Here is a 24,699-nt window from a genome sequence, read left to right as displayed (position 1 = left end):
GGAGTCCTCCTTTCAATTTAGGGTCACTTCCCTGGTTTACCTCGTGGGAAATCCCATTTCTTTTTTTTTAAATTTATTTTTATTCAGCATTTTATTTTCCCCCCGTTACATGTGGAAACAATTTTTAACATTCATTTTTAATACGTTGGGCTTCCAATCCACCCCCCCCCCCCCCCCCCCCCCCCCACTGCAAAGGCAAGCAATTCGATATAGGCTATACAGGTGTAGTCTTGCAAAACACTTCCGTAATAGTCATGTTGTGAAACTAGGGAAATCCCATTTCTTCTGGTTCATCAGGAAACCTCTTAGAAACACAGGATGTCAGAGTTCCCGGGGTTGGACCAGACCAGTGCTCAGAAATTGGCATTCAGGCTTGGTGGCATTTGCCACTCATCAAAAGAAGCGAGCGTTCCACACTCTCGCTAGATTTACTTTCCCTTCCTGGAAAGCAAGGAAAAAAAAAAGTTTTATGGAGAGGGGTAATAGTTAGAATTTCTAAAGTTCTTGATAGACTACTGTTGACTCCCCGTGAAACTCCTGAGGATGGATAGAGTAGGGACAGTCTAAGCTGTCTGGCTCCATCTCAGGGAATGCCCTTGACTGAAGATGGGCCAAAGCGCTGACTTTGCGCTTCTGGTGGCTGCTCAGTTCGTCTGGGAGGTGGGGAGACTGGAGGCAGAATTCTCTACGGTCCTGTATATTTCCTGTCCAGTTTCCTGCAGGGCAAGGGGTGGGAGGAGGAAAGGATGGGATGCACCACAGAGAAAAAGAAACACGAGCGCGCGCGCACACACACACATACAAGCACACACGAAACTTGTCTAGGCTGCGCGTCCGCCCTCTCCTTCTTCCCTCCCTCCCACCCACGGCAGTTGCCGAGGGCAGTCCGCGGGCGGGGCGTGCCGGCCGGGCCAGGGCTGAGCAGGGCAGGGCGTTCCTCGCCCTCTTCTTTCCTGTTTGCTGGCTGCCCAGTTAGCTTGAGCCTAGGAGGTGCCGAGGGAGGAAGGACTGGCTCCCAGATGCTCCGGGGGCAGCCGCAGGGCCAAGACGTCCCTCCAGACGGAGCAAGCTGAGTTGGTTTCTTCTCTGCTCTTAGGTCGCTGTGGCTAAGAACATCGAGCGCTTTAACTCAGAAAAAGAGCCCAGACATCCCAGCAGAGAACTGAAAGGTTGCAGTTTGTGAAGGTAAGAGTCCTGGCTGCCTGCCTGTCTTATTCTATGAAGTAATCCAGTTTGTTCTCAGGCTCCTGGCACTTGGGGAGTTGTGCGCTTTCGCGCTGGGATGCGTGATGCCCACCTGGTTCCGCGTGAATTTCCTGGGACTTCCTCTTTTGCTGCGTTCAGAAACTTTATCTAAATCACTACAGCCTTCTCCGCCAAAAGAGGATTTGCATATCAGAAACCTCAAGTTGATGTTTTTTTTCCTTGATGATTTTTTTTCTTTTTTCTTTCTTTTCCTTGCTGCCCCGTTCCCATTCACTGTACTCCCCCGTTTGCCTTTTCCTGGAAGAGGACACATTACACACACACACACACACATACACACACTAGTACATAAGATTTTACCTCCACATTTGCTTTGCCATGTGCAACGGGCAGTAGAGCTTGGTTGAAATCAGAAATACCCAAACTCTATGCAGTGATTCAACTTTTGTAGCGGGATTTTAAAATTGTGTCTTGTAGGGGCAGCGTAGGGTGATGGACTCAGATGACTTCCATTCAAGTTATGTTCTAACACATACTAGACTTTTAATCACTAGTAAATCACTTAAATCTTCTAATTCCCCTCCCCTTCGCACCCACCCCTTCTTTAAAATCACAAGTTACTAGGAGAAGCTGATCTGCAAGGGTAGAGGGAGTTCCCAAACAGGGAGTTCCCTATATTGATGAAATCACCAGTGTGGATAATAATAACAACGGCAGTAATAATGATGATGATGGTGATAATCCTACGGAGACATTGAGGGAATTTATTACTAAGCAGTCTCCCCTACTCTGGCATTGAGGATGTTGTGCAGGTAATCTTGCATTCTCCTAGGCCATGCCTGAACCGTGCAAGCTTTGTGAAGCTTTATCAAAGTGGGACGGTATAGAGAGATTACTTATTTGCTCTCTGAGACCACCCCAGCTCCATTTGGAATGACTCATCACCAGGTGATGGACTTACTTGGTCACAAGTCATAAAGACTTTCTCTACCAAAGTGGAGCTGCATCAGCTAGCCCAGGGACTGCCAAACAGACGGAATCATAGTGCTCTGCAGTACTGAAGTCTAAATAACTAGCAGAAAGTTTCTCATGAAAAAGTAAACATCTTGCATTGAATGGCTATATAAGAACTTCAGGCTATTTTATTTTCAGCCTACTATGTGGAAGGTGAATGAAAGTGATTTTAAGAGGACCTTATGATAGTGCATAGACATTTTGGAAGACACATAGTAAAGGATCACTGCTAAAATATGGATTTGTGGTGTGTATCTTTAGAATGAGAGAGCTAGGTGGTTTGCAGGATAGAGCACTGAGCCCAGAGTCAGGAAGACCTGAGTTCAAATGCAGCCTCAGACACTGGCTGTGTGACCCTGGGCAAGTCACTTATTTGCTTTAATCCACTGAAGAAGGTAATGGCAAACCACTCCAGTATCTTTGCCATGAAAACCCCATGGATAGTATTGTTGTTCTACGGTTCACGGAGTCACAAAGAGTTGGACATGACTTAATAACAATACCCTTTGGAACATGGAGTAAAGGTGTACTGGCTTTGTGTAGCTTGGTAACAGAGCAAGCATATGAACCTGTCTACCAGGAATACTCTTAAATGAAGGAGGGCACATGGAAAGCCAACCAAATTAGGACATACATAGCATGAAATAAGACCTCCATTAAGTAATTTCTAATTCTGGAATTAGAAATTTTCTCCAATTCTGCCAATTTAAGTGTTCCTTTTCTGAAGGGGCAAAAATCACTTTTTCCTGTGTTGTAGATGTCACTGAAAAGGCCATATAACTTATGTCTGTATTGTGGAAACTACTCAAGGATTAGTTCCTTTCCCCCAGTTAGGAGAGCAGTCTGTGGGGTCCCAAGCTATTACTTTTGGTCCAAGCAGATATTGTTATTGCTGGGATTTTTTTTTTTTTTTGTCTTGATGCTTTGGCCAGTGAGTATTTACAAACAACTCCTTTCCCATTCCCAACGTAGACATTTGGAATTGCTTTTTCCGTAAATGTGAGTGTATATTTACATATATAGCATACACATCAACATTCTCTTTTCCTTAAACATTATGTAAACCTAAATGTTCATAAGTGACACAGTGGGGGGTATGTACACTAAGTTAGAAGAAATGCAATAAGAACCAGCAAAAAAGGAAATGAATGAGAAATAGCATTCAGCAAAGTTCTTTCTTACTCTTAAATGTCCTCTCTTTTTCTGGGTGTCCCGTTACTTTTTGGTTGGTGGTCTAGTTAGCAGAATTTCCACATTTACTTCTAGAAGTCTCAGCATATTCCCTCTCTTTTGTGTATGTCTCAGAGGAGTCTGCCTGGAATTCCTCCAGGTCATACCACATGATAGGTTTAGACTACCAACTTCAGAAAGACTTTCATCATATGGAAAGATGAGCAGGTTGGGCATCATTGCTGCCATCACAATCACCAGCATTCAATCAGAGAGTTCTTTTTAAATGGTCCTGACTATGAAACAGGCAGTTTTGGAAAAGCTGCAGAACTTTTTGGAACTAGACAATCTTTCCCAATCCAACATTGTTGAATACCAGATACACAGCATCTTAATTCATGAAGCCTTGTACTGGCACATGATCGTGCTGATGCTTTCTGTGAAATTTGCGTCTGCATCCTTGGGTTATGTTGCCCCATCCATGTTTCAGATGTGAAGGTGAGCATTTCTGGAGAGGATTCCAACATTCTGGCTAGGAGAGCTTTTATTTTGCTCTAACTGCCATCCAAATCTCTACTACTTTGAGTGCTGAAAAATACTTGTTTTTTTCTTTTAACCTACTATTGTTGAATGAGAAAGATAAATTCTGAAGTCAGTATCTCTTTTTTTCTTAAATACTGAGTAATCCATTCCTGAGAGAAACTGGATTTATTTTTAATTTCAGTGATTGAAGTGTTTCTTAGCAATAGGAGCATAATACACACCTATGAAAGGTAATACTTATGTATAATACATATACATATATATTAAATGTCAAGTGCTAATAATGGTGGACTTTTAAAACAAATCTATAAATGTTTTTTACAAAAACATATATACACACACACATATATACACACATTCATATATATTATATATTTATGTATTATATATGCAGCTATAATATAACTGTATCACATTAATTAATTAAAATTAATTTAATAATGTGTAATACATGTATGATTAATCACACATATGCTATGTGTATATGTCTACATGTGTACATACATACATACATATACATGTGTATATATTTACATATATATATAATAATTAACAAGCCAAAAGACATTTTTTTTTTGCAGAAGAAATGGGCCCCCAAACACCTTAGATCTTATACTACAGTTGAATAGTCTAGCTTGACTCAAGAGAAAGAGAGCCTCTCATTGAACTCATTCTGAGCCACAGGTAGCCCAGACTTTCCCTGCTCTCCCAGGTGGTTGTCTAAATAAATAAATAAAATGGTGCATGAATCATCCTTCTATCGATATGCTTCAATAAGAGCAAATTTTGGAACACTGACAAAAGAAAAACCAGTAAAAGTGTTTCATTTTTAGAATACAAGATAATTGCTATTCATCTATTCCTTCTTTAGATTATATCACCTTAAAGAAATCTGGTTGTTTGGAACTACAAAGATGTCACTTATTCTTGTACCAAACCCAGATTACTAGTCTGCTATGTGTGAAGCACTGTGGTAAGCACCAAGAACAAGAAAAAGAAAAAAAGATATAAATGCTCCTCTAAGGAAATTAACAATCTAACTTAATGATTATTTGTAGAACTGTCACTCTATCCAAAAAGTCAACAACTATGATTCAACTTTTTAGCATGGGTGGCATAATGGATAAGACTACTGGACTTGGAGTGAGAAAGACACGAGTTTGAATCCTGCCTCAGACACTTAACTAGCTGTGTGAGTCACTTGCCCTCAGCCTCAGTTTTCTCTTCTGTAAAATGGGGCTAATAATAGCAACTACCTCATAGGGCTATTGTGAAGATTAAATGAAACACTATATGTAAAGTGCTTTGCAAACTTTTGAGTGTTTTGTAGATGCTGGCTATTAATTTTTTTTTTATTAGCAAAATTATGCAACAGAACAGATGGAAAACTGATTCAGCCCCAATGGATCAATGTATGAGGCTATGAAAGTAAGACTAGCATTTTAAAACCCATTAAGAAGTGGAGTTGGTTTTTCTTCCTGATCTCCCCAGCATTTGACACCATCAACCACTCTCTCCTTCTGAATGCTTTCTCCTCCCTGTATTTTCACAGTCTCTCTTAGATCATCTGTCTGAATGCTCTTTCCTCCCCAACCACAAATGGTTCCATAAGCTCTGTCCTGGACCCTCATGTTTTCTCTCTTTACACTTCCTCTCTCGGTCAAATCATCAGCTCATGGGTTCATTTGTCATCTTTGTGCAACACACAAACGTCCATACATATATGTATGGATATGAATGAGTACATATGTCTGTCTGTATCTGTCTGTCTGTCTATATGTCTATCTATCCAGCTCTAGTCTTTTTCCTGAGCTTTAGCTTCACATCACCAATTACCTGTCATTTAAATATCTCCAAATAGATGTCCTATAGGTATCTCAAATTTAACATCTTCAAAACAGAACTCATCTCACCTTCAAATCACCTCATGTCCAAGTTTCTCTGTTTCATTTGAGTATACTACCATCTGTCTAGTCCTATAGGTTCATGGTAGAGGCATCCTTAATTCTTTTCTCCCTCATCCATGTATCCATATATCAGATTCTCATTGATTCTGTATTCACAACATCTCTGGCATCCATCCCCTTTTCTCCACTCACATAGCCACCACAATAATTCAGGTTTTTATTACTTCTTTCTTGGAATATTGCAACAACCTTCTCCTTAGCTTTTTTTTAAGGTTCACCTTGTGGTTCATCTCTTACGTGAAACTTTTCCTAATCCCTATGGTTAATAGTTTTCTCTTCCCTCTTCTCAAATTGATTGTGTATATGATTAGCTGTTTACATGTAGTATTTTCCTGGTAGAATGTAAGCTCCTTGAGGGAAGGGACTGAGAGACTTTTTTGTTTTGTCTTTGTATGGTGCTGCATGCATAGTAGATACTTAATAGAATGCTTATTGAGTTGAATTGGAAGTTTAGCAAAAATCTAATAATTTGAGCAATGTGAGACAGATGGGGCAGTGGATAGAGCATCAGGTCTGGAGTCAAGAAGATCTGAGTTCAAATCTGGACTCAGACACTTACTAGCCGTGTGACCCTGGGCAAATCACTTAAGCCCTTGCTTCAGTTCCTCGCCTGTAAAATAGTGACATACTGGAGAAGGAAATGCCAAACTTCTCCAGTATCTTTGCCAAGAAAGAGTTGGATGTGACTGAAAGACCAAACAAAATAGTATTATATCATCATCATCATCATCATCATCATAATAGTTAGCACTCACATAGCACTTTGTTTGCAAAGTGCTTTATAAATCTTAAATAATTTTATCCTCACAAGGTGATTTAAGGGAGGCAGGTGCTGTTTTATCCTCCTTTTACAAATAAGGAAACTGAGGCAGGCAGCTATTCAGTGACTTGCCCAGGGTCACACAGCTAGTGAGTGTCTAAGGCCAGACTTAAGTCTTCCTGACTCCAGGTCCAACACTTCTTTGCCTATTACTGACCATATTGTTTTTATTGGCTATTTATATTGCTCAAATTTACCAGATAATTGTCAAGTTTGTGCCTCTGCTCTGTGCTACAAGAACATAACTGCTATTTTTTGGAAATAAGGATGTATGCAGCCCTCGAGTGGCGTATCATCTCTGATGTGAGGGCTGCTGAACCCTTTTCAGGGCTGCTCATTCACCTTTGGTATCCACTTTATTGACCCACCTCTCACCTGTGGCTCCAAGTAGCATGCAGCCACACCCCAGTAAACCATCTCAGCAAATGAGCTAAACCAGGTTGGGGATAACCGACAGGCCTCAAACCTGTCAGTGAGTCAGGGGGATGTTTATCGCAAGCATGTGAAGACTTCCCTCAGTGGAATGGGCAGATAAGAACAATTTATGCCAACAGCCATAAAGGTGGCTGAAGCAGGTGCTGTGCAGGGCTTAGAGCTTGGTCAGGCATTAAAGATACCAAGGTCATCCATTGCATCCCAAACTATTACCAATCCTCTTGACTTTTGTCCTGACACCTGACTTCTGTGACTCAGGAAGGTAGAGTGGGACTAACAACTCTGTGCAACTCTGCCTCACTTAAATCCAATTCACATGTAAGTCAAGACATTATCCATTATGTCATCAGTCTTCTTTGAAAATGAAGGAAAAAAAATTTTTTTTAAAAAATGGGGCAGCTGTGTGGTACAGTGGATAGAGTACTGGCCCTGAAGTCAAGAGGACCTGAGTTCAAATCTGGCCTCAGACCAAACACTTGACACTTACTAGCTGTGTGACCCTGGGCAAGTCACTTAACCCCAACTGCCTAAGCAAAAAAAAAAAAAAAAAGAAAAAGAAAAGAAAGTGAAAGACAAACAACAATTTTAGAAATATCTTCTTCTTGGTTTTTCTATCAGCTTCTTAAGTTGTTATTCAGTTGTTTTCAGTTGTATCCAACTCTTCATGACCACATTTGCTGTTTTCTTGGCAAAGATACTGGAATGGTTTGCCATTTCCTTCTCCAGCTCATTTTACATATGAAGAAACTGAGGTAAACAGGATAAAGTGACTTGCATAAGGTCACACAGCTAGTAAATGTCTAAGGGCAGGTTTGAACTCAGGAACAAGAGTCTTCCTGATTCTAGGCCATGGTCTATCCACTGTGCCACAGTTCTTAAGTAGGGGACTTACTTATAACGGGATAAAGGGAAGGAAATGAAGTCACATTTATTTAGGAGAAAATGAATGTAATTCCTATTCTAGGGAGTTTGACTATTAAAGAGACTTTAATTTTATAAACTGTACTGATCAAGGCTATCATTTCTGAAGTTGTAAATTGCAGGTGTTCTTGAGAAAAGTACATGTGACTTGGGTGTGAGAAAGGACATGAGGAGTCCAAGGATTTGGGGTGCTGCTAATCAGAATGAAACAAATGTTGAAAGACTTTTCAAATCTACTATTAGTGGTGCTCTGGGACTATGGTGAGTATAAAATGCACATGTTATCATAAATACAAAGCTAAAAAAAAGAATTTAAATGTGAAATTTACAAGTTTTGAGATGTTGATTGATGACCCCTTTTGAAGCATGAGAGATCATGTCATTTAGTAGAAAACTTGTCTACAACTTGGGAAGTAACAACTTAAAAAACCCATAATTTTTGCATTGAGTTAATATGTTCTTTTGGTGATTTCAAAATACCACATAGATGTCTAAGTAATTGAAAGTAGAGGAGGAATTTATTTCAAAATTGGTAAAGAAATTGAGCTACCCATAAGGGAAGACTGTAAATCATCCTGATTTAATACAGAGTAAACATGGTTTGTTAGGACCCCTGTTTTAAGCTCCATCTACTCCTATCTCACCCTTTCTAGCCATTTATAGCCATCAGTCAGATGGAGGATTTCCCTCCATTGTTGCTTTGCCTAAAAAAAAAAAAAGAACAATACAACTTCATGCTCTCGTCGTTTTCAATTAAATGGTGACCAGGAGTCTATTGAGAGCATTGTGTAGTGATGTTTCCATATAACCTGATGAGAAGGTGAAAGACTGACCCAGTCAAGGAAGACCAACTATGAACATCAAGGGGACATAGTCACAGATGTTCGCTGTTCATGACTGGTTGTGCGTGGCTCGATTTTGGAGTGTTTTGGGGTTTTTTTTTTCCACATTTGAGGGTCACAATTAAGAATAGGTAAGTCCCTTTGGGAGTACAGAAAAGTATAAAATAGGGGGTAGCTATTGCTAAAGGCTAAGGACTAGGGACACAACTGACACCAACATCAGAAAGCATGGTAATAAAAAAATATTGAAGTAGAAACTCAGAGCTAGAAGCTAAATTTTTTCTTCTTCCATGGCTGCTTTGTCATTGTTTGGTGTTCAGTAGTTTTTCAGTCATATCTGACTCTCCTGTGATCCCATTTTGGCTTTTCTTGGCCAAGACACTGGAGTGGTTTGCCATTTCCTTCTCCAGCTCATTTTACAGATGAGGAAACTGAGGCAAACAGGATTAGGTGACTTGCACAGGGTCACACAGCTAGGAAGTATCTGTGGCCAGATTTGAACTCAGAAAGATGAGTCTTCTTGACTCCAGGGCTGGCACTCTATCCACTGCATTATCAGCCACCTGGTACCTTTCCTTTTTTTTTTTTTTTTTTTTTTTTGGTAAGGCAATGGGGTTAAGTGATTTGCCCAGGGTCACACATTTGAAGCTAGATTTGAACTCAAGTCCTCCTGACTCCAGGGCTGGTGCTCTATCCACTGCACCACCTAGTTGCCCCATTGGCAGTTTACTTTTAAATTAATAGTGCTTAGCACAGTGCTTGGCACATAGTAGGTATTTAACAAATGCTAATTGATATAATGTGCTTCGTTGACTTATCACCTTACTATTTTTTTCATCATTGATCTTGTAGGGACAGTATCACAAGACCATTGGGAGAAAAATTAGCAAAAAAAAAAAAAAAAAAACCTCCCTTAAAACACTTTTCAAATAGGAAAAAAATACACATAGAAACTGAGAAAAGGAAAACAAACTGAAGGCATAAAATCACATTGTTTTCCTATTTCTTCCTATTAATGATTCAAATAATATGAAAAATCAGTTCATACTTATGCATGGGCCTTTTAGAACAGAATGAATATTCTTCGGAGCTCTGTAGAGCTCTCATTTTCTAGAAGGAACTCTCATCCCAGCAGGGTTACAGCTAATTGTTACAAAGCCAGATTTTGATTCCTGTGATTTGTGTTTGGATACATTTCAAAAGAGAAACAAGGATACTTGTGTGTTATGGCAGTGGGTTTTCTTTCTACTCTTCACTTTAATCATTTCAAGTTGTTAGATTTTTAAAAAAAGATATAACTGATCCTTAAGAGACTGTGTATCTGTTCTGTCTAGAATAAGGCCATTTGCTATAAAGTTACCAACAGCTCCAGAGAGATTAGTTAACTTATAAGTGAAAGCATCACGGTGTCCATTCATTCCTTACTAGATTTTGTAAAAGTCCCTTTTATTAGCCTGGCAGAACAAAGCACCAACATTACATACCCATCCAAAATTCAGCACCATATCCAGCTAGCCTGACACTGGTTTCTTTGCTGGCAAAAATTCCCAGCATCGCAGAAGATTTTGACCTATCTATTCAGGAAACTGTGAGTTTCAAATCAATTTTAGGTTTTCCTCCTTTTCATTTACAGTGATGCAACGCAGTTGTTTCTTTATCACAGTGTAGAAAGGGAACCAAACTGAGTCACAGGAGACCTGAGCTATGTCACTGGGCCTCAGTTTTCTTATCTGTAAAATGATTAAATAATCTTTATAGTCCTTTCAAACCTCAAAAGTCTGTGGTTTTATTACTTAAACAAGTATCTTTCCTATACATAAATCATGGTTGCCCAATAAATCTCAAGCCCAAGTAGTCAGCTAGGTGGCACAGTGTATAAAGTGCCAGGCCTAAAGTCAGGAAGACTCATCTTCCTGAATTCAAATCCAGCCTCAGATATTAACCAGTTGTGTGACTCTAGGCAAATCACTTAACCCTGTTTGCCTTAGTTTCTGCATCTATAAAATGACCTGGAGAAGGAAATGGCAAACCACTCCAGTATCTTTGCCAAGAAAACCCCAAATAGGGTCATGAAGAGTCAGATACAACCGAAACAACTGAACAACAACAAATATGGTTGGTGCTGGAAATAAGATTTGCCTTTTTTCCCTCTAAAATTTAAAATTTTTTCCCTGCTTCATATATGTATGTGTACCTGTATATGTACATGTATTTGTATGTATATACATATATATGTGCATACGTATATATGAAGGGAGATTATGGCATGCTATAATCTCAATGTATTTTGCAATAATTAATCTCTTCAAGCCTGTGAACAGAACAGAACCACAGAAAGGTTAAATCATAAAATCTCAGAGTTAGAAAAGACCTCTGAGGTCATCTAGCCTAACCTGTACCTGGATAAGAATCTGTGGTACTCTAGTGATGGGTAACTTATTCCCTACCAAGGCAGTTGATTTCATCTTTGGACTGCTTTAAATCAGTTGGCCAGAGTCCAGCCTTTGATCCTATTACACAGTGTTTAAGCTCTCAGTGCTGGAATCTGCACTGAACATCTTGATGCTTAGGCTGGTGCATTTACTCTTTGCTTAGTCTATGATGCCAATTATTTGTAGTGCAGAATTGAATTGAGTTGATTGGGGGCCTCTGGGTATCACCAACATCAAACAATAGAACTGTCAAAAATGATTGGAAGCATTTTTCTCTCCTTTATCTTTCCCACCCATGTACTGGTAGCTGTAAATATTCATCTGGATTATTAAACACTTTCTGTGTCATTTCCTTTCAGTTCTTGGTGAAACCGAGTACCTTGTCTTGGGGCAGCCAGGTCACATAGCTTTAAGCAACAACACGGTGTCTGTAGATTTCCAGTATTCTGATGGAAATAATGCAACGATGAGGAATGTGTCTGTCCTGTTGTTCGATGCCAGCAAAAATCAGACCATCACCACCAAATACCTTTTGACCAACCAATCCCAAGGCACATTGGAGTTTGAGTGTTTCTATTTCAGGGAGGCTGGTGACTATTGGTTCATATTGAATCCGGCAAAAATGGACAATGACACAAGCTTCCCCTGGCAGGAGAAGCATGCTTTTCTGAAGGTGGAGTGGCCTGTGTTCCACATTGATTTCAATCAGACATCAAAGGCAACTGGAGGTATCTTACAAGTGGGACTTTTTACAAATCAGCCACTGTGCTCTTTCACTACAGACAGACCGGACGTTTTGGTGGACGTCACCTTCACTAACAGCATCTCTGAGCTGAAAGAAAGCAGGGATCAACCACTGGAAATAAGGATCAGCAAAAGGGTTAGCCTTGCTCCTTTTCAGTGGATAGAGTTTGACTGTGATCCCATTGGTTCACAAGCCTATGCCACTGTGTTATTGAAACTGCATGATACTGAGTCAATCATTACCTCAACAGGACCCATTGATCTGGTCCGCAAATTTGGCTACAAGCTGGTGACATTGCCTGAATTAACATGTGAGTCCTTGGTGGATGTGGTGATAGTGCCCCCTCCATGTACTTTTGCCCAAGGAACGGTCTCTGTATACAAGGACACCCCCAGGCATTCTGGGGACAGGCCTGGTTGGTTGGCTGAAATCACTGTGCCCCTAGGGGCCAGCAAAACAGCATTTAACTGTACTTTGTTTGCCATGGGGAAAAATAAATACTGCTTTGAGTTCAGCTTTTCAAGCAAAAGCCATTTTTCTTCAAGGGAGGAGTGCATGGTGATTCAGAGAAATATAGGTTGGTATTGCAATCTCTTTTATTTCTCATAATGTCTTGAATGGGTACTTCCTAGTTGTTGGCTTTATTGCTTAGTATTTAGAAGACTCCTTAATTTTCCAAGTATGGCAGATCCATTTTGTCATTTATTCCTCCCAGGAACCCAATTTGCATTATTATTGTCCTTATTTTGGAAGATAGGGAAACTTGAGTAAATGGTCAAAATTGGCCACCACTAGTGGACTCCACTAAAGTGACTATGGAAAGTCTGTGGCAGAACTGGGTTTGAAACTCAGAGCCAAATCTCAGTTCTTGGCATGTCTTGTTGAGCTTCACTGATCTCTTATCTGAGTAGGCCATGCCTAATTCCCATCAGAATTTAGAGAAATGCAGCTATTTTAATTAGACATTTTCTTCTTCTAGGTCAGTACTTCAATATATCGGTGATTTTATGAAATGGACTTGCTCCTTCCCAGGTCATAGTCCCTCTGTGCCTTAGGAGAAGATCTTCATTAGTTACTGCAAACAAAAATTCTTTATCTGGTGACCAATCTTTTGGTGACGGATGCACTTCCCTGAATTTAGCCAGGGTCGTCGTTAGATGACAGGCATGTATTACATCACTAGGTCCATACCTGAATGAAAGAGGACCTTCCACGTGACATAGATCTTTAGCTGGAAGGAAGCTCGAAGGACATCTAGTTCAACCCCTTCATTTTACAGTTAAGAAAAATGAGTAGAGAGGTTAAGTTGTTTTGTCCAAGGTCACATAGGAAGAAAATATCAAAAGGGAGACTTGAACCCAGATCCTCTGACTCTAGAGTCAGACTCTTTCTACTACCATTGGTTTCCATGGGCTTCAAAAAACTATAATTAGTTATTACAAGGGAAGGTTCATATGCATTTGGAGGCAGACAGAGAAGGGGCACCAGGTTAGTTGGGAAATAACTGTGGTATGAAAAACAAAAAGCATAAATAAACAATTTAAAAACCAACAAAAACCAAGTCACCTCCATATCATAATGAGATATCAGAGTAGGATTTTAGTGGAGGTAGTTGGATCTTAGAAGCAATATTTTTAAAAAATGAATATGGGTGCTTTATTATTTATATAATGTTTTGCTCTTCATCACAGCATACAATCATACTACTTAAATAAAACTGAGCATAATTACATAATTATGAGTGGTAAAAGTAGCTAAAGACTATGTATATGTTATACTCTTTTGTGCACCATAAATTGCCTGCCTTCACAAATAAATATTGACTTAAGAATGCACATGGCTGAAACATGATTCTTCATTCTCAGTAGATCTAGGAACATGGTGTCTACCCAGGTTTTTGTATAGTAATTTTTAGGCTTCCCTCTACTAAACCAGAAGTTCAAGTGTGGCTGAATTGAGTTCTTTTTCTGCCCTTTTCTTTCTTATATTTTTAAATTTTTTTAAATATATTTTTAAAACGTAAATTAATGCTCCAGGCAGCCAGTCAAGATGGCATACCAGTTTAATTCTCCCCAAACTCCACACTCCTCTATAGCAGTAGATGTATTTGTACTGCATAGACCACTAGCTTGGCAATGACTTCAATTCTTAGGTTCTTTTGGAAATGGAATGATTGTGTGTTTGTCTATGCCACCTTTTCTGGGTACATTTTAGGTACTCCAGAATGTAAGCTCCTTCAGGGCATAACTGAGAGTTTCTCACTCAGATCACATGAAGTGAATGTATAGGAATAATCAAAATCATTCTACTTTCCCCTGCCTTTGCTTTTTTTTTTTTAAACAAAAAAAAATATCAAAAAATGTGGATCAGAGCTGGTTCTGGCCATTCTGTCATTACATACACTCTTCCATTACTAGTATTCCTGTGAAGCTTCCCCATGTTAACCAAAAATGATATCACAAGACAAGCATTGCAACTGGATTTATGGCAAGAGAAAGGCACACGCATGTGGGAACTCCTTAACACCCAGAACAGTAGATGAAGGAGAGGGCCCTTCATCTCTAGCTTCAGATTGTTAATAATCATAGACTTTCCCATTTCCATTAGAATTTCTTATAAAACATAACTTGTTTAGATGTTACTGGAATCAAACCTTTTCTGAGACTAATTCCTTTGTATTGTATGGGGGTGAAAGGGAATCTGCACTTCCCAAATTGCAAGTGGATCATGTGCATTTAAAATGTTATTGTGAGGCCCAGTTCATGACTTCATATTCCTGTGGAAAGAGGGGGGTTGGGAGTGGGGAGGAGGGAATTGTTCTGCATAGGAATGCTTACTTTGCAAACACCTGCCAATTAAATTCTTGCTTTTAGATTAAAACACATTAATTAGGTTAACTGATTCATATTTAAAGATCCCTGCATTTATATGCAGTTTAAAAAAGATTAAAGAAAAAAATATCAATGAGTCTTTCACTTTTGCAACTGGCTTGGAGTACAAAAAGCCAGCCGGACTTGTTTCACACGTATGTATAGAGTGGTGCGACCAAAAAAATAACTAGGCTGCTTTGCGTGCGTGTGTGTGGCTTTTATGGAATTCATGTTATGGTTCTGTAGTCACAAGTTGCAAAGGTGTAAAGATGAAGAGGGTAAATATGTGTCAGCTGAGGCTTGGTTTTACCTTTCACTAAAGTAGCATTTATTCTGTGCAGATTAAAAAAAAAAGAAAAACACCAATAATTGTATATTATACAAAATAGTACATGTATTATATTATATTTTATATTATTATATATATAATATAGTATAGTAATATATGGTATAATATACTAGAACATCAATAATCAATAATAATATATTGAACTTCCATAGAGCTTTTATATACAAAACATTTTATAAGAAATGAATTTTTAGCCACCTTTTGCAGGAAAATATCAACATAATAATAAAGCTTATAGGATTTCTTGAAAGAACTAGGGATATTGAGGCTGAAGAAGATTCAAGAAGTACATAATAGCTGTCTTAAAGTATATGAGAGAATTTCTGTTTAGGTACAGGTTGGACTGGACTGCCTCTGAAGATCCTTCTAGTTCTGAAATTTTGTGGGAAAAAAAACAACCCAACACCACCACATTCCTTGGATGTGGTAGGGGCACAGTCCTGAAATCCCTGCAACTGTCAGGGAGGAGGGGGAGTCTGGTGGATGACATGAGCTAGGGAGCTCTGAGCTGCAGTAGGGTTAAAGTGGAGTTGGGGGTCCATACTAGATCTGGCACCAATATGGTGGACCCCCAAGAGTAGAGAGCCATCAGGCTGACTAGGGAGGGGCGTACCTCAGAAATGGAGCATTTAAAGCTTCTGTGATAGTAGTAGGATCATCAGACCTGTGGGTGTCCATTGCACTTCCAGTCTGGGCAAAACAGAGAGACCCAATCTTAAATCAATAACAAAAAAGAAAAAGAAAAAGAAAAACCACATTCCTGGTTTTTCCTCTGGCCCAACCGTGATACCCAGGAGGTAGAGCACAAAGTTGGGTTCTGTTGAAATGCTAGATGGAACATAATTACCACACCTGAGTTGGAACTAATCCAGGGAATTAGTTTGTAAATGTTCCAGCTCTTGTGAAAGTCCCCAGAAACTTTTAATTACCAGAAGGGGCCAAGAATTTAAGTTCCATGACTCATCCCAAAGAAAGTACCTCCTGGCTAGCTCAAGAGTGCATCTACCCAACACTGGGGGTTGCTATGGAATATTCTGTCAGCTGATGAACACAAGCAAGGTCTGATTGGATTGGCTTGGCTTTGGTAGGCAGTGTTGGCATGTTCTTATGGCCATAGGTGTTGCAAGAGCTGTTGTTGGGGGGCTGGTGGCTCTAGGGACACAAGCTGGATTATTCAATGGTTTTTGTAAATTTATTCCAGCTGTCAGTGCACTGCAGTGTTACCTGTTTTTAGTTTAAAGTGAATTTGCCAATAAGATGTCAGCATTCATTCATTCATTCATTTATTTGTTTATTCGTTCATTCATTCATTTATTTATTTAGTCTTCCAATAAGGTAGTCTGCTATAGCAGATAGGACTCTGGACTTGGAGTAAGGAAGACCTAAATTCAAATTCTGCCTTGGATATATACTTCTGTGACTTGTATTTCTCTGTATCTCAATTTCCTCATATATAAAATGAAGGGTTTGGACTAAATCTGTGATCTAGTATTGTGGGATTAGAATGGGGCTATGGAGTATTTTTCTTGTTTTCCTTATATTCTTTTCCCCCTTTCTCCTTCTCCCCAGTAATGGGGAGCTTCCTAACTTTCCCTAGAGAACACAGCATCACATGTTTGACCTTGTGTCCTTACAGAAACATGGAGCCTATGGCAGGCCTGGAATCCATGCAGCGTAACATGTGGTGACGGCATACGTGATCGGCAACGAATCTGTCTCAGTTCCTCCCCTTCCAAGCCTGGTTGTGTTGGAACACCCATAGAGACCTCCTTGTGCTCTTTGGAAGAATGCTTTAGTAAGTATACTTCTTGTGTACGCAACACACTGGACAGGGCATTCATCGTGGTCTCAGATGGGAACAGAGACTAGGCCCAGGAGTCATTCTGTCTACTGTAATGCCAGAAGTGGCAATCAGATAGACCTATTTCTAGTAACATTGCACATATTCCCTGTCATCTAAGATGGTGCACAGTTAGGGAGGGTATCTGTCCAATCTGGTGCCAAGAAAAGAGTATATGATGCAAAAGAGAAGGAAATGGCAAGGAGATATAACTGAGTTAGAGATATGAAGGAATGCCTTGTGGTGGATAGAAGGAAGAGGATGGAAGGGGAAGCATGACAAATTTGAGGAAAAGAAATTTTCCCCCTCCCTCTTTTCCTGGGAATTTTTGTTGTAGTTCTTTGGAAGATTTTCCCCCTATGCTTCATGTCACTAGTCTGAATACAGTAGCGAGAGACACTTAAACCTGAGTAGAAAGTCAAGACTACATCTGTGTCACAAAACAGGGCATAGCACCCCATCTTGTCTCTAAATAGATAATCTTAAATTCTCTCTTTTACTTTAACAAAGCTAAGAAGGGAGGGTGTTTCTTCCATTAAAGGCCAAACTCCTGTGCTCTGGCCTTTCCCCAACCCTCTAGATTCTCTAATCATTCCCCCTTTCCCTTTTTTAAGTTTTATTAATGCCCATCACAGAATTTCCCAATATCCCCGTCTTCTCTCTGCTCAGACCCTTACTGAAACCTTTCTTGTGACAAAAAAGAATGGTTAAGTAAATGCAGCCAACATAGCGATGTCAGCTGCCAACATCTGCAACATTATGTATCCAGAGTCCTCCACCTCTCTACTAAGAGGAGGGAAGAAAGTTTAATCTCCTGTTCTTCAGGGCCAAAACTGGTCCTTACACTGAGTCAGAGTTTGGCTGCCATTCAGAGTTGTTTTCATTGATGTTATTATAGTCACTGTGTATATAGTTCTTGTTTTGCTTACTTCACTGCATATCAATCCCAACAGGTCTGCATGATCCGTTCTTGAGGATGCCATGCTGGTCTTTTGTGGTCACTGCTTTCTTCTTGAAATGTTCACGTAATGTCCTGATAGAGTCTAGAATCTTGTGAAGAATTGAAGTCAGGCTCGCCTGCCTAGAATTTGTAGACTTTTTTCTCCTTTTATTTCTGAAAATCGGGACAACATTAGCTCTTCTCCCATTCTGCCTCTCCTTTCCAGTTCTCTGCACTCTTTTAAAGATGACATTCTTTGAGCACCCAATGATATAGCCCATCTGGACCAGGTGACAAGAGGAATTAGTCTTTTACTACCACCTTACTTGTCTTGAGTATCAGCTTCCTAATACCCAATTTTCTTTTGTCTCTTGTAGTACAGTGACCATTCTCTTTGGCAAAGAAAACAAGCAAAATAACTTCAAGCAGCTCCTTCATTTATTATGGTACCATCCACCTTGAACAGCAGTCCTGTGCCTTCTTTGATCTTTCTCCTTTTTCTGAATAGCTTAAAAACAGGTCTCTTTTCCTTCCTCACCAGCCTCTGCTCATTCTCAGATTTAACACTTTTGACACTACTCTTGCTGGACTATGCCACACTTTTTAGATTTATCTCCACAGTGCAGCTAGGTTGGCACAGTGGATAGATTGCCAGCCCTGGAGTCAGGAAGACTCATCTTCTTGAATTCAAATCTGTCCTTAGTCACACACTTGCTGTGTGACTCTGAGCAAGTCACTTAACCCTTTTTGCCTCCCTTTCCTTATTTGTAAAATGAGCTGGAGAAGGAAATAAATGGTTAACCACTCCAGTATCTTTGCCAAGAAAACCTCAAATGGGGTCACAAAGAGCCAGACGTGACTGAAACAACTGAACAATGATGTAGAACAATGATGAGCGAAGATATGCTCCCATCTTTTGTACATGTCTTTTAAAAAAAAAATCCAAGTTGGTTGAGGGATTCCCTATGCATTCACATTCATCTCTTTTAAAAATATTCTCCCTTTCCCTCCTCATCAGAATTCTTCTTCTTTGTACTGTTGTCCTCTTCTCTGACTTGTATCCTGGAGTTCAACACACACATATACTCACACAGAGTTTAGGTGCACAACTAAACTTAATATGAGGAAATTTCAGGGGTGCAAATCAATAGGTACCAAGTAAATGTTTTGCTGGTAATATGAAGTTTCAGGTACATGTTTCTCAATTAAGTTTGCTCAGTTTTAAAGCATTAGATCTAAGCAGCCCTTTCCAGCATTCTTATTTGTCATTCCCTTTTAGTCTCTAAACCTCTGCTTTAGGCTCTGATCCTTAGTTTTATAGTTCATCGTTCCAGACCCACTGTCATTTTATCCTCTAGTTCTAGATCAAACGACCACCTTTAGCCTGGCCTTCTTGTCTCTCAAGGAGTAAAGTTCTTTCCTGTTCTCTCCACATGTTGCCCTGTCTTTTCTCCAAACCCTCATTGACCTAACAGCCTCTGTCTCTTTTTTTGGGGGGCATCTCTCTAACAGGTCCTTTTTCCCAGTAAGCACTTTGAATCCAACATCTTAACTCTTTTCCCTGTGTCTTTCCTTCTCTGTCTTTTTCCATGACCTTTGTACACTGCCTTCTACCTTCTTTCTCTTGCATTGTGTAGGCTTTCCTCTCTTGATTTCTCTTTGAGTTGCCTTAAGCTCTTCACCCAGATGCTACTTGGCCTCCCTGAAGTTCCTCTTATCCCACTCTGGGATATCCCATTCTCTTGGCAGTATCTCTATTCAGGGTTTCATAATACACATCTAACTTTTAAAGGCAACTCTAATTACCTTCTATATTTAAGACCTTATATTTATGCTTTAAAATTTATTATTAATGACAACAACAACAATAGTAATATCTAACATTTATATAGGACGTATTATGTGTCAGGCACCCTGCTAAGCACTTTACAAAACCCAGCTTAGCAAAACTAAGCAATACATTGTCAAATCCAACATTATATGCAGCCTACAACACCCATAGTCCTGCCTCCCACCTTGTATTTGTACTTTAATGCACTGACTTGCGACCATGTGTCTGCGGCATCTTCTCTAGATTCACAATATTTTTTTAGAAGATGAAATTTCTCTTGCATTCAGAGGTGGTAACTACCTACACCTTCTTTAATTTATAATGAACATGCAGGGCAAATACTGTAGATTATTTCTGGCACTAAGGCCCTTTATAGTTGAATTCTGAAAAGGGCAAAAAACCCCAGAAGTCCTTTGAAAAAAAATTTTTTTTCTCGCTGTCCTACTTTACTGCTCTACCTTAGAAAGGGAGACACCAATGCTCAAGCCCTCACAGATCATTAAGCAATTTCTTATACACTTTAAGTGCCAGCTAAAATTTCACCTCCTACAGGAAGTCTTTCCCAGTCCTTTTAATTCGAGTGCTTTCCCTACATTATTTCCTATTTATCTTATGCATAACTTATTTATATTGGTTTGCTTATTGTCTCCCCATGTGAATGCCTTGAGGGCAGGGACTATCTTTTACTTTTCTTTGTGCCAGGCACAGTGCCTGGCACATAGTAGGTACTTAATAAATGCTTATTGCCTGACTATTGCCAATGTAAGCCACAGATGAGCTAGGATAACATTTTCAAGAAAGTTTCAAGCTACAGGTTTTAAGGAAGCTAAGGAAGCTGTCTCATAGATCTAAGTTGGAAAGGACTTTAGAAGTAATTTCACCCAGCTGCCCTCAGTTTTACAAATGAGGCAACCAGAGATGCTGAGAGATTTGTCCAAGCTGTGAGTGGCAATTCAGAATCTGAACTCACGTCTCTGACTCAAAAAATAATGTAACCAGCCACTGTCATGAGTCACACATTTGCCGCAACTATGTTTCATTGAATTTACTATACAATTAATTTACCAGCAAGCATTTATAAATCACCTATTATGTATTAGCACTGTGCTAGGCACTGGAAATTTAAATGCAAAAGTGAGATGGCCTTTGCCCTCAAGAAAGTTACTTTCTAAAAGATCAATAATCCTAAAATGTGATGTTTCAGAAAAAATATATATCTTGTTATTAAGCTATCAACATTTGATTAGGGATTTAAAGTTTGGTTTAACTTTAAAAATTATATTTTTCACTGCAGTCTGAATCCACTGGTTCTGTGTTTTCTTTTGGCCACTTAGCACAATGCCTGGCTCATAGTAAGTATCTAATCACTACTTGTTGATTGACTGACTGGCTGGTCTAGTTCAGCAACAGACTGTGCCAGCTTAGTGCTGCTGTATCCATGCTCCATTTAGTGGAATATTAATTATTTCCCTTTCATTGATACAGAACATTGATTATAATAGCTGGGGCAGACAGCTTAATGTAGTAGAGATCATAGGATCACATAGATTTATCACTGGAGGGGACCTCAGACGCCCTCTAGCCCAATTCCCTACAGATGAGGAAAGTGAGGTCCAAGGAAGTTAAATGGCCTGCCTGAAGTCACACAGGTAGTAGGTAAAAGAGGATTGAAACCCAGTTCTTTTGAATACAGAATCAGCCTTCTTTCCACTGTCTCCAAAGATGAGAACCAGAAGTAAGGGAAAAGGTGATAAAGATTAAAAAAAAGGAGAAAAATCAAAGGACAGCAAAAGTTGAAAACATAAGACTGAGAGAGCCAGGGCATTTCTGGGCAATAGGCAGAAGAAACATTTTCAGAACTGTTGAGATTTCGGACCCAGAGACACATAACACATGTACACCAAGAAAGTATGATTTCATTGGTGTGGAGGCCCTCTGTGACCTTCTATGCTTTAGGGAATGATCTTTGTGAATTGCTGTTGTTGAAACAATTCGCTACTTGGCAGCCAAACCTCTGGTGTTAAGCCTCTCCATATTTGGAGGAAAGGCACAGTCTGGTTTGAGACCCACCCATTCACAAAGGCTTTCCAGCTCAGTAGGACTCACCAGTGTTTATACTCGGCTGGCTTGGCCTTAAGAATTCAGGGTCTTCTCCATGTTATGATAAAAAGCCACAGCAGGACTTGAGGGAAGGCTCAGGATTGTAATAGGAGTCATGTTGTAAAGAATACTGAGATACTTTCCTTTTATACTTAACATTCTGATTTATAGTGGTTCAAAATGATAGAGATCCATTTCAATATTATTAACCATAATGCTCAAACCCCCAAGAATTGCCTTCATATTTTCTATTGGTACATTTTGTTTAAACACAATGGATACTTCCCAACAAACTCCCTAAATCAGTTTATCTCAAACTTTTTGGTCTCAGGATCCCTTTATACTCTTAAAATTTTTTAAAGACTCCCCCCCAAGATCTTTTGTTTATATGGGTTATATCAATTGATTTTGGCCATATAGAACATTAAAACATCTTAGTATTATTCTGAAAATGGTTTTGACTTCATGGACCTCCTGAAATGGCTTTGGGGACCTCTAGGGATCCTCAGGCCACATTTTGAGGAATCAGTGCCCCAAATCATTCCTCTATAAAGTAAATTCCCTAAAAACAGTTCAGTAAAACCACTTGATAGAGGAATTGTGACTAGTGGTCTATGTCACTTTCCATTTTGGGGTAACCTTATTTTTTTGTCTCAAAATGCCATCCTAAAATATTGTTGTTAGGGGAAGGGGGAGATCAAGCATAGACTGAGCACCTTCTATGTGCCAGGCACTGTAGTAAGTGCTTTAAAAGTATTTTCTCATTTGATTTGTGGTTTAGGAAGAGCAGGAATTCTTGTTTCCAAGCAATAATACTAGCCTGTTATCCTTGTCATGGCATCTTGTATTGTTTCATTATTCTGGTAGTCGCGTAGTCCATCTATGGTATGCTTTGTATTTGTAATAAGCTTTCCCTTTAGTGATGGACTTTTAGGGTGAACTGTCTTTGTAGGAACAATAGCAGATTCCAAGAATCCTGGTTTGTATCAATTTGACTTCTTTCTTAGCTAACTATCAGATATTTAAGCAAAATCTCAGTCACTCAGAGAAGATAACATTGGTGAATAAAGTTTTAAAAGATATTTTTTTGAAAATGTGTTTCAGCCCTCAAGCCTTCCAGCCCATCTCCTGTCCAACCCAAGGGCCCCCTGAAAGCTAATAACATTGTGACCGTGACTGGGATCTCTCTGTGTTTGTTCATAATCGTTGCCACTGTGCTCATTACCCTATGGAGGAAGTTTGGCCGGGCTCCCAAGTGCAGCACCCCGGCCCGGCACAACTCAATCCACTCCTCCGGCTTCCGGAAGAACTCAGATGAAGAGAACATCTGTCAGTTGAGTGAGCAGAGAGGGAGCTTCTCTGATGGGGGCGAGGGACCCTTGGGGAGCCCTACGGAGATCAATATCCCTTTGACCTACCGGAGGAGCATGCAGCTGACTCCAGAGGAAGAAGTCTCTGGCAGTGAGAGCTTTCAATCCAATGCCCAGAAGATTATCCCCCCTCTTTTTAGCTACCGCCTCGCACAAAAGCAGCTTAAAGAGATGAAAAAGAAGGGTCTGACAGAAACGACCAAAGTGTACCATGTGTCTCAGAGTCCTCTGACTGACACAGTCATTGAGGGTGCTGCCGGTGCTGTCTTAGACCCAGAAAGTCCAGAAGAAGCCACAGTGAACAAATTTAGAATCAAGTCCCCTTTTCTGGACCAGTCAGCCACCAATCCAGGGGAAAGGTCTCATTCCAGGCTAGATTTTAGTGTGTCTTTGGCCAATCCTGCAATGAGCCCCAGTCAGACCCTCATTCGCAGATCGCAGCTGAAATATGTGGGCAGCAAAGGGGGCCAGTCTGAAAGGAGCTATCCCCGACACTCCCACTTCAGGAGAACTGCAAGTTTTCATGAAACCAAGCAAGTGAGGCCCTTCAGGGAAAGGAGCATGTCCACTCTGACCCCACGACAGGCTCCAGCCTATAATTCCAGGACACGAATCTGGGACCATGAAGATAGATTTAGGGCTCGGTCTCGAGGAGCCTACCCATGCCCTGAGAAGCTGGAGCATCCCCAAGGGACTGGGATGACCAGTGAACCACTCACCCCTCTTTCCAAGTCCCACCCCATGGGTCTTCCAGCCAGGAAACCTGACTTGATCAATGACCGTCCAGCAGGACTGGCAAATGGCACAGATAGAGCTGAACCCCACCGACACAGAAGGGGACCTTCACCGAGTCACAAAAATATTTCAAGGAAACAGCCCTCCCCAACAGTCCCCAAGGATAGCTACCAGAGGGTCAGCCCTTTGAGTCCTTCCCAGTACAGAAGAGACAAGTGTCAAAGCTTTCCAGCACACTCTGAATATGCTTTCTATGACAATACTTCTTTTGGCCTTACTGAGCTAGAGCAAAGGATGCTTGACCTGCCTGGGTATTTTGGGTCAAATGAAGAAGACGAAACAACAAGCACACTGAGTGTAGAGAAGTTGGTGATCTAAAGAAAGGATGAAAGTGAGGACAAAACTCCATGGAATCTTGGTCACTCTCCTAGTCCACATCCTCACTTCCTGCCTTCAGCATCATCCCTTGGACTGCTTTCACACCAGTTTTTGTACCACTGAACAGAGAATGGGGAAGAAATGATCGATGGGAAGGATGCTTTGTGTGTGTGTGTGTGTGTGTGTGTGTG

General features: G+C 40.2%; 1 protein-coding gene across 1 annotated transcript; it reads left to right on the top strand.

The window, feature by feature from the left end:
- Positions 1–946: 946 nt before the first annotated feature.
- THSD1 (thrombospondin type 1 domain containing 1) lies at positions 947–24,699 on the top strand. Its single transcript, XM_027856939.1, has 5 exons — positions 947–1,185; positions 8,186–8,337; positions 11,710–12,672; positions 16,951–17,109; positions 23,130–24,699. Exons 2-5 carry the CDS (start codon positions 8,280–8,282, stop codon positions 24,506–24,508), a joined length of 2,559 nt encoding a protein of 852 aa, XP_027712740.1. The 5' UTR covers positions 947–1,185; positions 8,186–8,279; the 3' UTR covers positions 24,509–24,699.

Source organism: Vombatus ursinus, unplaced genomic scaffold, assembly GCF_900497805.2.
Source record: "Vombatus ursinus unplaced genomic scaffold, bare-nosed wombat genome assembly UNPS02011700.1, whole genome shotgun sequence".
Classification (NCBI taxonomy): domain Eukaryota; kingdom Metazoa; phylum Chordata; class Mammalia; order Diprotodontia; family Vombatidae; genus Vombatus; species Vombatus ursinus.
This window is presented reverse-complemented; position numbering and strand designations above follow the sequence as displayed.